The sequence below is a fragment of the Eurosta solidaginis genome, chromosome 5, assembly GCF_040869045.1.
Source record: "Eurosta solidaginis isolate ZX-2024a chromosome 5, ASM4086904v1, whole genome shotgun sequence".
Taxonomy (NCBI): Eukaryota; Metazoa; Arthropoda; class Insecta; order Diptera; family Tephritidae; genus Eurosta; species Eurosta solidaginis.
The window spans coordinates 30,116,284-30,132,261 of NC_090323.1; the positions used below are offsets into that span (position 1 = coordinate 30,116,284).

At 32.6% G+C, this 15,978-nt stretch overlaps 2 protein-coding genes across 23 annotated transcripts in view; one reads left to right on the forward strand and one right to left on the reverse strand.

Moving 5' to 3' along the window:
• LOC137254449 (uncharacterized) overlaps positions 1 to 15,978 on the forward strand; it is a 447,929-nt gene that overhangs the window by 343,521 nt on the left and 88,430 nt on the right. The gene's annotated exons all lie outside the window — the stretch shown is intronic.
• nuf (rab11 family-interacting protein nuf) overlaps positions 1 to 15,978 on the reverse strand; it is a 268,745-nt gene that overhangs the window by 8,467 nt on the left and 244,300 nt on the right. Inside the window, exon 1 of one of the 22 annotated variants that reach the window (XM_067792128.1) lies at positions 7,476 to 7,615. The exons of the other annotated variants lie outside the window; for them this stretch is intronic. Coding sequence (XP_067648229.1) covers positions 7,476 to 7,502 — 27 coding nt within the window. The 5' untranslated portion in view covers positions 7,503 to 7,615. Of the gene's footprint in view, positions 1 to 7,475; positions 7,616 to 15,978 lie in introns of those variants that run through there. 22 annotated transcript variants of the gene reach the window in all.

Sequence of the window (15,978 nt, forward strand, 5' to 3'; positions counted from 1 at the left end):
GATAGAAAAAGGTCCGAAAATTAAATAATTAATATTCCCAAAAAAAAAGGAATATATAAGAACTGAACTGCTCAACCAATAGCATTCTTGTTTTTGATTTGCACAGATACAAATTCACACTTTGAATATAAAAAAAGTTTTCAGAGCACTCCCATATACCCTCACATATAAATTCAATTCATGTGAAAGTGCCTGAATTTCATATGAAAGTGCAAAGAAAAAGCACTTCCATATGAAGCGAAGGTACTTCGGTATGATATTCAAATGTACACTAACAAATTGCCAACAAGCAATTTTTCAAAAACATTGTATCTGGGCTCTGAGAAAAACATTAATTCAAAATTTTTTTCGTTAAGGGAACATTTAAAATTCTAATTTACAAATGACTAAGTGTACATATAATTTTGTATACATATGTATTGTGATTTGCACTTCTATATAAACATTTTCCAAAAGCTCTGTATAAAAACGATTTAATTTTTACTCATATATTTGAGTTTTTTATAAAAATTAAGCTTCGAATTTTGTTCTAAATATTTTTCCATTATTTAACCCAAATATTTTAAACAATTCAAAAGCTGCAATGACTTTTTTTGCACACACATACACATACAAAAAAATTGCAATAAAAAAGATAAATTTTAAAGCATACTAAGGTTTTTCCAAATACATATTGACGTATATAGTAAAATAAAAGTTTTATAAATATTTCGAAAACGCGCAAGTTTCCAACAACGTTAAAGGCACACACTTGACTGTCGCTAATAAAAATCATTCGCTGCTGCTGCCCAAATTTACAATAAGTACATGTGAAATATTTATGTATTAAATAAAGAAAAAATAAATGTAAAGCGTGATAACCTCCAAAGAGATTTTGGGCCGAGCTTCTCTTCCGGTTTGCGTCGTGCTCCTTCTTAATTTTTCCTCCAAATTGGCGGAACGGGACCTACTTGGTTTATGCCGACTCCGAACGGCATTTACAAGGCAGATGAGTTTTCACTGGCAGAAATACACTCGGAGTGCTTGCCAAACACTGAAGTGGGATGACCCCGCTTAGAAAAATTTGCTTCTAATTGAAAAAATGTGTTTCTAAAATTTTGATGTTGCTTTGCCCGGCGCGTGAACCCAGGATCTTCGGGGTGGTAGGCGGAGCACGCTACCATCACAACACGGCGGCCACCTTTATGTATATCACACACACAAAAACAACCACAGTTGCTAAACATAGACAATGTGCTTGACAAATGTTTGCATTCAGAAAGCACTTAGAACTAACAGCTAAAAAAGAATTGAAAACCATTTTTGAGAACTATCACACCAAGTGGCTTGCATACTTTCTCACCACCAAAATCAGCGCAGAGGGAGGGCTCCCAATAGCCTAGTGGCGATGTGAGCATGTCGGACGCTGATGTTTGTCAAAATAGAATAAAATGTGGCCTGAATGACAGCAACTGCCAAAAATGCCTCTACTATGTACGTATTTTTGTTTTTATTTTCATCAAAAGTGTTGTTGGCAAAACAGTCGCAGCTCAAAATATGTAAAACATCAAGTTTATATGTAAGTGATCTATGCGTATGTCTGCCTGTATCAGGGAACTGCATAAGTGTCCAGAAACATTTCAAGCAACTTGAAGAAATATAAGGGCAGGTATGCATAATGTCGTCCTGAACGAAAATGCAGTAAAGGGCACGAGCCTTAAGCAGAAAAAACTGTAGTGAAATTTTGAGGGTTTTTTGAAGAAATCACGAAAAAAAAACAAGTAAGGACGGGACCGACTGGATTTTTCACTCGATTAGGCATTCAATAAAGCAATAATGGGATAATTAAGAATTTGTATTTTGTATGGAAGATTGAGTTAAATTAGGGCTTTAATGTAGAAAACTTGACTAATTATTTCATTAAGCCTCTGTGTGAAATTGGCATAAGCTTACGTAAAAAATTTCACTTGAATTTGAAAGCTGCATATTGGGATTCTTGGCAGGTTTTAGATACATACATATATACATTTACTAAAAATTATATGCACAAATTATAATATTGTAACGAATTTAGTGAAATTCCGCTTATTCCAAACCTTCTACTAACATTCGTATTGCTAAATTGTTGAATTAATAACTCAAATATTCAATAATGCAAAATGGTCTTTATTAGACTACTTTGAAAGTACTTCACAATAACACTTATATTTCCCAACCAATAGCGTGCTTAAATCAAACTGATTACTGACTACTCAACTTGCTCTGCTTTTATACTCTCTGTTGCCTTGTCAAAATGTCTAGACGTTTCCTCTTCTAGAATCCTCTACCTGGTCACCAGCTATACGCGCGTGTATTTTTAGTGTGTAACCATATGCGTGGTGTGTATATGTGAGTACTACTTCGGCTGATGACATGCGTTTGTGAGTATCTCTCTGCTGCTTATATGTATGTGTGTACATGATGATTAATGTGTTTATGTAGCTTGTTTTAAGGTTTTTGTTGTTGTGCATTTATTTAGTGATGTGAGTAATCGTCACAATATATATTTTCGAAGTATAATCGAAATTTGCAAAACATTTTCAAAGTCTATTGCAACTGAAAATACGAGATGCGTCATTGACTGCTGTTTATGGAAGACCGACAATGCGTCCTGAGTTTTTTTTATATGATTTGCATGTGTTTGATTTTTGCAAATTTTTGGACATTTGATTTTTGAAGTTGAACGTAATTTTAAACAAATATAGTATTTTAAAAGGTCAAGCAATTTCTTAAAATAAAAAATTATGTATTTAGTAAATGCCATCATTTTAAATCCATGGACCGGCCAGTTCAACCTAACCTAACCTAACCTAAATCCAAAAAGCTTTTTTTATCAGTTCTCTGGTTTTTGCCGTGAACTAATTTATTATTTCAAAAATGATGTTTTCATTAAAAACATAATACAGCAAACATCCAGTCAAAATAATCTTAATGCGCATTTCCGTTGACTAATCAGAAGGAAACTTTGTGCACAACATCTACACATATAACTGATATTGTATATGGTGCATATGGGGTATTCCATCCCATTTCGACCAATTTTGAACCCGACCCCTTTAGAATTGACTGAAAGTTTTTCTTCTTTTTCTAGCTTACGAAAGACGTTTTTCAGAATTTTTTCAAATTTGTCATCCAACTCAAAAAAAGTTATGAATTTTTAAAAAACACCGTTTTTGTTTTCAAAATTCTATAACTTTTTCAAAAATTGACCGTTTGGGATCTTTTTTTTTTTTAAATTTGCTTTTAAATGTACTTTTCGGAAAAAATACAAAAAAATTTTTAAAGTTTTTTTTTTAATTTTTCAGTTTTTCGAGATTTTTCGAATTTCGCCATTTTTTTTTTCTCATAAAAAAACTTCAATCAATTCTGCAATCATCCCCACTAATCCCGGAGTGGGCCGATTTTTTTTTTATATTTTTTTTTTTATTTAATTGAAAAAAAATTTTCAAAAATAAATATTATCATTGGAAAAAAATTATTGTTCTGGCTTTGAGCTCGAATCGAACCTTAAAAAAAAAAACTTTAAAAAGTTTTTTGTATTTTTTCCGAAAAGTACATTTAAAAACAAATTAAAAAAAAAAAAAGATTCCAAACGGTCAATTTTTGAAAAAGTTATAGCATATTGAAAACAAAAGCGGTGTTTTTTTTAAAATTCATAACTTCTTTTGAGTTGGATGAAAAAATTTGAAAAAATTCTGAAAAACGTCTTTCGTAAGCTAGAAAAAGAAGAAACACTTTCAGCCAATTCTAAAGGCGTCGGGTTCAAAATTGGTCGAAATGGGATGGAATACCCCATATGTAAGTATATAGTTTGTATGGAATATGAAGAATATAGCCCCTGCGATATGCACTTGTAATACATAGTTTTTTGATTATTTCTCTCATTTCCACTATTTCCGCCTGTTAGCTTGACGATAAAAATCCCAGCTCAATTGAATAGCATTGTTGTAATTTGTAATCAAAATCATATTTAATTATACACACATAAATATTTGTGATTTCGAAAGGCAAAGTGGCACTAATTAAATGATGTGCTGCAGGCTAACAGCTGATAGACTATGTAACAACAATTAGCTGTAAAGTGAAATCATGAACCGCAATCACAAATTGTCTTCAACGACAATGTGGACTAATACTTATGTTCCAAGGAACAAACAGAACGAAGCTTCTTGGAACCTCTCAGTGGGTTAGGAGGTTAGAATATAACCGCGCATGGTATGCCTGTCGTAAGAGGCGACTAAAATACCAAATAGATTCAAGGGGTTGTGTATATAGCTTCTCCAAACCCAATTGTCAACCTCACCTATCCGTGGCGAATCCTGTTTCATTAACAGCCGAGGTTTTGGCTACCCCGAGCTCCTCGTGGATCTAGGTGGTGGGAGGGCGGTATGGTCTAGAAGGTCGCATGTTCGTAACAAATCTTTCCCGAGATGGTCGGGCTTGGTACCGGAACGTACCGGATCTGCATCCGTCAAAGGACCATCAACATCGATGGCACTCCCCAAGGCCTTCGGGTAGTGTCCTTATCGCTACAACAACAACAACAAGCTTCTTGGAATTAACTTATTTATTTCACTGAGACCTGTGTACTCTTCTCAAAATAAATTCGCTACTTTGTATAGTAAGCAGCGCCTGAACTGATTTAATGAGTGCTGGACTTTACAGAAGGCTAATTACGAACACCCTACTCAAAGTAAATTAAACCTTTTAAGTAAGCCAGTTCTTTACCACAAACAATTTTTCAAGCACAAATTTTCTGTAGGTAGTGTATATTCGCTAGCGTGTACAAATTTACACGGTTTGTCGGGGCGTATGAGTAACCTTGTCTAGTTTTACGGTACCTTACTAAGCTTTCTTTGGAAAACTACTTTTTAAGGCAATGCACAAAGAAATGGTGGAGATACAAAATTTATTCCCTACTATATATTTGTGAACTAATTATTAAGGCAACTAAGGTCAGTCAAAAAGTAGTTTAGCAATACTGACTTAAATCCAATCATAGATGGCAAAAAATGGGAAAACGGAGCAATATTTCATTTCAATTTTGGTGGAAGTTTTTAAAACTTTAACGTTTTATAAAATTTTGTATTTTAGGTATGAATTATAGATTGAAAATTAAAAAGGTACTTGCTTCCGATTCGTATAGAAAACTAAATATGCAAATGTGTTTACAGCAGTGTAAAAAAACATAAAAAAACACACATTTCAGAGTTTTTGTTTTTTGTTTTCTGTGTTTGCTCATTTTCTTCATTATTTCTCATATGGAATGCAACTTTTTTTTTTTGAAAATAGAAATATTTTTTTTAACTATCATGTTTTATAAAAGTACCTTTTAATGAAAAAGCAGGATATAAACGCAAAGATTAGTGACGTGCTCGATGGCTGCTCAACTGAAAACAACACTTTGCCGTTCGCTATGTAAATAAGACCAAAAATTAAGAGCGGAGTTACATTAATTCCCATCGAGCTGAAAGTAAGCTCCAAAGCACAATAAAAATAAAATATACAATGTCAAGATTCCCCATCGTTAAGGCCAGAACCATTTCGACTTTTACGTCCTTTGGGGCTTACGTCAACAGCTTGGTCCTCATGGACCGGCCAGTTCAACCTACCTACCTACGTCAACAGCTGATTTTGAACTCACGTCTTATTTGCTATGTTCTTAATGTACAGGCCACGCAACGCCAACACCAAAGCAACATAAAGGATTCAAAAACTTACTCTTCCACATGCTATTTTTAAGATACTTCCCGATTTATAAAATTTCTTTTTATTTTCTTTTAGTTATTAAAATGATCCCTCTTCTTCTTATAATAATAAAAAAATATATATACATATGTATTATATTAATTTTTTCCTAATACCGAAAAATCAAAATAGTGGTATTCTCTCTGTCTAGAATCCACAGAAAGCTTTCCATTTTAGGGTCAAAAGTTTTCTACACGCAACAACAAAATACATTTGTGGACAACTTTCTACGGTTTCTACATTTTCTATACTCAAATAAATTTATAATTTTGAAAATATTTTTGAAAACTGAATTTTTGTGCGCGGCAGTTTCTAAATATGTCTGTTCCATTGCAGAAAATATGCATTTTATATTTCATCTTCGCCGCAAATAATATCGAAAGGAAAGTGCTTGTGTAAATTGTGCTCTCTGTGTGTGTTAAATTTCGCCTAGAAAATTTAATTGAATTGGAAAATATTCTACACTTTGTACGGATACTAGATTGAGAGAATTGCCATAATGAAAATTTAAAGCATTTATTGTGCCAGGATAACTTTTAACGTGCGTTGCCAGCGCCAAAACGACGCAAAAGTCGTATGCGTACGGGCATTTACGGTTAATAAAAATAGTTACTGCAGCTCTTAGGTCGAAAAAACTGTTTTTGTTTTTTTTGGAACTTTTTTCAATCGTTTTATCTCTGAAACGTTGGTCTTAAGGAACAGAGAAGATTGATACCTTTGTTTATAAATATACAATGTTTCTCTGCGTTAATTTTGCGATAAAAGTTACCGCTTTGAACGAAATAGCGATAACCCAATTTTTTCACTTATGACTCGGACTAATTTTTTTCGATTTACTACAATGATGGGAGATTTTGAAATGTTTTTTTAAATAATTTTTTTGAACAATTTCACTCACTCAGAGCACTTTCAGCTTGACAGAAATTTATGTTACTTAAAATGTCTAAATTTTCCGGACTATATGTGCAATGGCTGAGGAATACTTTTAGGCGCGAACAACAGAATTCTTTAATAACACCAGTTTTCAGAAATTTTATTAATAATTTTTTTGTGTAGATAAAAATATATTAAAAAAAAAATTAATAAAGAGCATGAAAAAAAAAGATTATTTTTAAGCAATACTGTTCTGAATTATTAGTCAATGTTTCTTTTTCGTCAATTGTACAGCTGCGATCGAAATAATAATTTTTTTTCAGCAATTATACCTGAAAATATAGTTCGTTGTATTACAGAAAAAGCAAACAAAAACAAAAATTTTAAACATACACAATGCAAACAAAAAAATAAGCCGAACTTAATAAAATTCTGTTGAAAATATCAGAGTTGTATCAAAAATTCAAAAATATGTTCAAATACGCTGTTGTGCAGCCCTTCAATACCACTACAACAACAAGTGTTTCAACCTCATATGTATTTGCCGTATTAAAGTTATTCACTTATGACCTATTAAAATATAAACGTTGCTAAGAACTTTCTGCTCAAACTGTTGCGCTTTATCGATTTTTAAAATTTTTGTGCACCATCAGTTGCGTGTTTATATTTTCGTATCTCGGTCAACTGAAATTTAGATTATATTCATAAACTTTTTTATAGTCAATAAAATTAAGTTTTTTAGTTTTTCTTTTCACTTTTTCTGTTCTTGTGTGCGCTTATAAAGGAATTAAATTATTTGAATTTTTTTTTTATATTTTTTTTTAAGTTTCTATTACCTCACTTTCTTCATCCATATTCAACATTTGTATTTTTTCCGTTAAATTCCAATCGATTGACGTCTTTATGCGCTAACTTGTGTTTTATTAATAATTTCACAGCGTACATTTGTGCTCAACTAAATTTGCGAGCGGTCAAAGTTGTCAGTTTTAATATGAAACCGTTATAAGGCACGAAAAAATAGGGTGGCGTCTAACATGACATTACTGTCAGTGTTACATATATAGAAGCGCACGGGCACATATTATCACAACGTCCCTATAGGAAATGAAATTTAATGAGAGTGGCTATTGGCACTTCAAGTACATATTTGCTGAGCTGATTTCCATTGCTGGGATAGATTTTATTGATGATTAGTAGTGATTTAATTTTGTTACAAATTTTAAGGTTCATATCTTCTTATTTAATAAAGCCAAAATAAAGGGAGAGGGTATAAGTCTATCATCCATTTATTTGATTTATCTCTCTGTCCTTTATCTCTCTGTTCTCTACGAAGCAGTCACTTCCCTGCGAGACACCGAAAGCAGACTCAACAATGCATTAAGGGAACTGCAAATGCACTTAAGTCGTAACAAGAGCAAAAGAACACTTGTGTGGGATTCAAGGGGGATAAGCGCAATACAAAGCTTTGAGCTTCCGCAGCCTATATAATTATCAACCCTTCGGAAAGTGTCTATAGTTAATACAACAACAAGAACACATGTGAGCAAAAAAAAAAACTGCACTTTCCATTCAATAAATTCATAAATACAGCCACTGCTATCCCTGGCATCTAACCGAATGTGTTCTTACAGGGTCGTTTCTCAAGAAAAAAATGCGACGCATATATATTTCTTGGCGAATCCAGGGAACTCCTGTGCACGTTTGCAAAAAAATTTTTAGAAAGCGTATGAGTTGCCTTGAATACTACTTGGCAAACGAAATTTTTCTTGAGCATTACTTCAGCCGTTTTTTGTATAGAACTTTTCATTTCTTGTTTATAGAGCAAAGAACTTCAAAAGGATACATGGAACCCCCTTATCTATATATCAAATTCCAGCAGGGATTTTTTTAAATAAAACCTGCAAGCTTGATTAGACTCCGGTTTCATCCTTTATTCATATATCTCATTATCCTTTTCAATAAAATTTCTTTCTAAAACGTTTGGTCAGAATTCACTTTAATATTCCAGTTCGATGTCGCCAATTTTCCTAAAGAGCATTCATTATTACTTGTGGGGATGTACATAAATTTGTTTCAATAAACTGTTATACTTACAGCAGCGACCAGTTAAATAGCAGTGGTATTTTTAATCCAAGTTCGTCAATTAAATTCTTCTTTTTATGCATTCGATAATTAATAAAAAAAAACATCAAAACTTTAACTATGCAACCCAATCTCAAAAACGTTTTCGAAAAAATTCAAAATAAATGTATTTAAATTTTTCAAACTTTTTTGAATACGTTTTGTAACCAATCAGTTTTAGCATCAAAATGCAATTTGTAAGTGTCTCCGAAATTCACATTGATTTTTGATAATTTTTTCCGAAGAAATCTTGAGCGTTTCTTACATAAAAAAAATTTAACTATGCGGTCTTTGTATGCAAGAAAATATGAAGCACCCTACGAAAAAAAAAAATTGCCCAAAATCAATGCAAATTTTCAGAGACATACAACTTGCACTTCGAGAGAGTAAAACTGATTGTGTTACCAAACTGCAAAGTCAAAAAAACTCTGAAAACTCAAAAAAAAATTCAAATTTGATGAATTTCATATCAAAGGCTGAAAAAAACGTACATTTTGAACCCGACACCCTCAGAATTTGGTGAAATTTTGCATGGGGTTACATCTTACCCACCCAAACACAACCTCATTTTTAGAAATTGCATTTTCGAAAAATTGTGGGCGTGGCAAGGTATCGAAATATCCGAAAATATTAGAAAAATGACGATAATAGGTACTTTTAAAGTGTTATTACTACGGAATGGCTTTACCGATTTCAAAGATCTTCATACCATTAGAAAGGTATTGAAATAAGCTTTAAAAAAAATACACTGTAAAAATTTTTTAGTACACTGAAAAAAAATTTTTTTTTTTTTTAATAAAATTTAAAACTGAAAAAACACTTCAAAGATCAAGTGATTTTGAAAAATAAAATTTTATTTTAGAAAGGTCTATTTAATATATATAACATATCTGAAAACTAAAATGGGGTTTTTTTTTAAATTTATTTAAGTAAATGCATCTCTTGGTTACTTTCTCATATTTGGATATCACGCGTAAATTAATCAACCAATTTGAAAAATTTTTATACCCTTAGAAAGGTATTAAAATCACCTTTGAAAACATATACTGTAAAGATTCTATATTACACTGAAAGAAAAAAAAATTTTTAATTTTTGTCTACATTTTTTTTTTCAAACTGGGAAATCACTTCCAAGACCAAGCGATTTAAAAAAAAAAATTTTAAAAAGGTCGATTTAATATAAAAGCTAGAATGGTGTTTTTTTTTTTTCTTTTAAAAAAATTTATAAGTAAAACCATCTCTTGTTAACTTTTTTTTTATTTTGCTATTATGGTGTGACAAAAAAGGTACCTAGCTATACTTTGGAAGTTATACAGATACAGACTAAGTATTCTAATAGATTCGAACAAGAATCGTATTATCAAATTTTTCAGATACGCACAATAAATAGACATACACTTAATAAAGTTAATTTTTTATTTTTATTTATTTAGATTTAATATACAACTTTGCGCAGCTCATACTGCTGACTTTCGGAATATTTGCTTACTTTTAGTGATGTTTCATCTAAAGGTACAAAAGAATGGAAGCTTTGAGTTCCCGTAATAGTTTTGTATCTTGAAAGTAGCTCTTCTTTTGTTTTGTTGTATTCATCAGCGTCTGCGTAAGCAACTTCTATGGAGGTGTTATACGTTTGTGAAGCCCAATGATAAAGGTCCTTCGCCGTTTGAATTTAATTTTTGTTTGCCATGCTATAATTCCGAGCGCCTCTTTTTAATGTCCCACCTATACCATCACATGCAGATTTTCCATGGCTAGTTGCGTAAAAGTGCCACTCAGCGAATATTTCGAAACCAATTTTATCATGACATAAATTAATTAAGTTGTATTTGTTTTTTTACTGTGCTCCTGCACCATCTGACACGTAGATAATTTTCGTAATTGAATTGCTTATATTAGTCTTAACAAAATTAATCATTTTTGAAATATATAGATGAACTGCTATGCTATCATGGATATTACAATCGGATATTATGGCAAGGGTTCTATGAATTAAATTATCGTTATCTTTGTAATAAATAACGAACGGATGTATGGTGGCTTGATTATTATTCCAATGATATCCTTGAATGGCATCTTGTATAACAAACGCATAGTTTTCAGCGAAATCCATTTGAATTAGCAGTTCTCCTGGCAGCAGTGTCATTTTTCGTTCACTTACGAAGCGGGACTGGCGCTTAGCTGTGAAATGATGTGACACCAGCTTATTGATGTGTTGTACAAAATCGTCAACAAATTTGTTTATAGTAGAGGAAATGGTTTCGAGATTACATCTGAATGTTGTGTTCCATTTTTTGTAAATGACTTCTTGAATCGAATTTTTTTCGTAATATTCCAACATCATCGTTCTAAGGTTCGTTAAATTATCGTAGCACCGACCACACATTGATACGCAACACTCCCTGTTTTCTATATTACCATTACAGACAACGAATTTAATAACATCTTTATAGCTTCTGAAATTATGTTGACCTTCCATCGATTTCAAACCGGATTTTTCGAACATCAGTTTTACATTCTGATGCAATGTGCACACACAAACATTTTGCTGGTTTCCAACCCCAAGTTTGATACAATTCTCTGGTCGCAACATGGTAAATTTTGTAAATCCTAATTGAAGTGAAGGATGTATTTTTCTAAATTCATAGTAAGTTTCACGAATTGATGACAGCATTAGTCTTTTTTGAACTTTCTCGCGTATGTTTCCTTGTCTTACTACAATTGAGCCCTGTGACCCAGGCATGATTCGGCTGATTTCATCATCTTCATAAAACAATTTTACTGTGTTACAGTTTGTTCAGGTAAACTACGCCTGTCCATGCTAGAGCGTTTGACGTCCGAAAACTTTGTTTTATTTTTTTGTATATCTTTGCTAATTTTTATCAATTCGTAAGATAAATCATGCCCAAAAATGTTTCGTAATAGAGATAATATTTTTTGCTTATCCAAATTATTTGGGCAGTTTTCGATTTGATATTTCATGTTCTCCAAAATTTGTTCGTAGTAAGCTTTGATCTTCTGATAAAGTTGACAGTGAACCACCTCCAAGTGAATCCGAAATACTTTGTGTAATTTGCTGTTTTTTTTTTTTGCAGTATGAATCCCTTTCTAAATATTTTCGCTTCATTGGCGATGGATGGCTTCCAAGATGAGGAATAACATGCTTATTTATATTGTCGACGAGTTCGTTGCGTTCGAGTGATTTAGTATAGCTGCTGCATGTTGGAACTTCCTTATATTCTTGATACAATTCACCGCTAGTCAAGATTTCTTGTGCCTCCTCACTTTCCGTTTCAGTAGAACGCTGATTATCAGCAATCTTGATAGCATCCTTAAGTTTAAAGCGACAACTTTCGCAAATACGGCAACGATGAATGTCGGAGACTGCTCAGATATCAGCGCTGCTTCATTTAAGCTAATGTTTCGAAGTTGAGAGGAACATTTTCTTGATAGCTGCACACATCTGTATTTATTAGTTGATTCCATATCAATGCCTAGTTTCGTTCTGGTCTGTGTCTATCCGTTGTGTTGTTTTTTATAGTCCATGGGTGCTGTGGCAGGTAATGTCAATCTATGTGTCCGTGGTAGGTAACGTTAATATGCGTGTGTGTGTGCGCGGTATTGATACGTCCGAATTGTTACCTTTTCCAGGGGTTGTTTTTGTAGGTATCTAGACATACCGCTTGTTAGCTAAGCGGTAGGTTGAGGTAGGTAGAAATCGGTGAATTTAGCCGTTTGGTAAATTTTTCGTTTTTGCTTGTTCATTGTTACGTGTTGGGTTGCTGTACCTTCTGGCTTGTGTCGTTTTTTGTAAACTAGTTTTAAGGGTTCAACTATTTTGTCAGAGATAGTCTTGGTTTGTTCGTTTATTATCCTGCCGTCAAATGTTTTTAACTTGTATAGCTCCATGTTCTCAAGTTCATTGAGCCGCCGACCTTTTCCTTGTACGTGAAGTATTCGAGCCGTTGTTTTGATGTTAGCTGGAGCACACCCCACTGGAATAAAAATTTTTTACAGTGAATTTTTTCAAAAGGTGATTTTAATACCTTTCTAACGGTATAAAAATTTTTAAAATTGGTTGATTAGTTTACACGTCAAAATATCAGAAAGTAACCAAGAGATGCATTTACTTAAATAAATTAAAAAAAAAAACCCCATTTTAGTTTTCAGATATGTTATATATATTAAATAGACCTTTCTAAAATAAAATTTTATTTTTCAAAATCGCTTGATCTTTGAAGTGTTTTTTCAGTTTTAAATTTTATTTAAAAAACATTTTTTTATCAGTGTACTAAAAAATTTTTACAGTGTATTTTTTTGAAATCTTATTTCAATACCTTTCTAATTGTATGAAGGTCTTTGAAATCGGTAAAGCCATTCCGTAGTAATCACACTTTAAAAGTACCTATTATCGTCATTTTTCTAATATTTTCGGATATTTCGATACCTTGCCACGCCCACAATTTTTCGAAAATGCAATTTCTAAAAATGAGGTTGTGTTTGAGTGGGTAAGATGTAACCCCATGCAAAATTTCATCAAATTCTGAGGGGGTCGGGTTCAACGCATATTGGATTTGATATGAAATTCATCATTTTGGTTAAATTTTCTCGAATTTTCGCAAATGTTTTTGAGATTGGTTTGCATTTCAGTTACAAAATTCATGATTTTTTTTTTAAATAAACAAAAATAAAAAAAGAAGGATTTAATTGACGAAGTTTGATAAAAATTACCTCTGCTATTTTATTGGTCGCTGCTGTATATGTCCAAATGAAAGAATTTTTATTTATTAAGCTCTAAATATGGGAAGGTAGTTACAATGCAATTACGAATGAAAATATTTGAAGCAAATAAAACCTTGAGCGTAAATAATAGGGATAAGAAAAAAATATAATTGTTTATAAATATATTCCAAGAAGGCATATAAAGTATACCAACAGGATAGACAAAGTGTATGAAGTATAAGAAAAACCGAAGGTATTTTAAACTTTCACCTAGACACCATGTTAGTGATATTCTATTCTTATATTTTTATGCTACTCGTATATGTAAGTATGCACTCATAACACTAGTCTTCATATGTCGAATTATTATATTTATAAATTTACAACAGGGCTGTCGTGCTTGTCGTTAATCAATTCCAATCAAATGCGCTTATGTATGAGTATGAATGTAAGTATGAATGTGCCATCTGATGGGTCACAATTAATTGCCCACAACAACAAGAGGGCAACATAAAGCTCTGGATGCAATTAATAGCTAGAAAATAAAATTTTTAACTCATAATTAATTGACCAATAGCGTTCAAATAATTTCAACGCCGCTCAAAGAGCAAGTATCCCTGCAGCGCCTTCCAAATATGCAGTATTAAAGGATCTGCAGAAAACAGGGTACCAATACATATAGTACAAGGATTGTCTAGGAGATAGAACTAGGTTGGTAAAATATGCGTACCATGTAGTTTTCATACCTATGATTAACTCGCGATCTTGGGCGATCAGAATGTCTAGTGTTATATACCAGTGATCATCACTTAGTGATATTATCTACACAAAACCCGATTTTGCATAGAATATGCCTTGCAACAAAATTTTTATTTCTATGAAAACAGGGTTACAAAATATTACAAAGCATTTTAAAAACCTATTCATGAAATTTACATAGTTCAGTGAAGGCAATACATAGTGATTTTATCAGATCAAATAGCACTGAGTGGCTTTAAACCAATCGAGTTTTATTAAAAGTTGGGCAGAGTGGAATGGGAATCGACAGATCGCAGTTTAAGCAAAGAGGATAGAAATAATAAGAGACATCAGTTTGTACTTTTTGCGAAATTCATTTTTAATGTCCCATTTGCGGGGTAATTTTAAATTGCTTCTACACATTATTTGTATTTTTATTTGTTTTAAGGGATTGTATTAATTAAATAATTCATCCTCTGTCCAACAATCGCAATACGTATTAATATAAAATTTTTAAAAATGTGTAGAAGGTAATTTTCTAATACCCGCCAAGTTGGTACATTACCAAAAAATATCGAACTGACGCCTCTTATTATTTCAATCCTCTTTGGTTTAAGGCTGTTGATGCTCCAATAAAGGCCAATTTTCTTTCCATACTGGAGTTCATATATGGGGAATTCTTCCAGAATTACTCTTTAGTGCAGGGGATTTTTTTTGTGATGCGTGTTTTTAGCTTCCGACAGTTCATCCATGGCTCCATTCGCAAGTGGAACACGCATTTGTATGCGCTTACCTTATATATTGCATCAATAATAAACAATTGCGCAATATTTATGATAATTGAATGACAAAGAAGAATTTATTATTTGTTTTGTTCGCAATGTTTGCGTTGTAAATATTTTGAAAATTACACTCATGGACTATTTGTATGAATCTATGAGTGTTTGGTATGTAGACAACGATTGTTCGGAGAGGGAACATAAACCAGGCCAGAAAAATTAAATGAGAGAATAAAGAGAACAAGCATAAAGCAAGGGCAGGAAACTTAAAGAAGATTTTTTTAAATTATACGATGCACGCTAATATGGGTATTTTCCTCAATACTTCAATTCGAACATTTTTAAGTAGCGTTGCCACCTAGAGTTGTGACCTGGTCTTATTATACATATTTCCTTATTTGTACATTTCTATCTCGGAAATGGCTCAGCCGATTGGGATGAAATTTAGTACACATATTTTGACGGGCTTGGAAAATGACACCGGCTACATGAAATTTCAATGTATCATTTTGGATATGGATAGAAAGGTGACGCAGGGAACCTTAAAATTTGTTTCTGCTTAACATGAGCATTAGAGACATATGAAAATGTGTACGGTAGTAGTTGGAAAATATGGCTAATTCCGAATTATTGCTGAACCAAGTAGTTTCTTCCGCACCTATCTAGGGTTTTTGTGACAATTTGAGGTACTCCGGGCCAAGATCGTACACTTTTGGGACCATGGCGGGAATATTTTCTGACCTATTTTTGAATCATTCGAAGATTGTAAGCAAAATCAGCCCGAGATCACTTTGCCAACTTTTCGGACCCATTTCGTGATGATTTCGAAACCATTTCTAGTCGAGGGCGCACACTCAAAGTGGGAGGGAGACACCTAGGTTGTTTTTCTGGGTTGGGCGCGCGCAAGTATTGAAAGCCAAAAACTTTTTTATATACATGTATGGGATATAATAAGTCCAAGGATATTAAATAAATGATA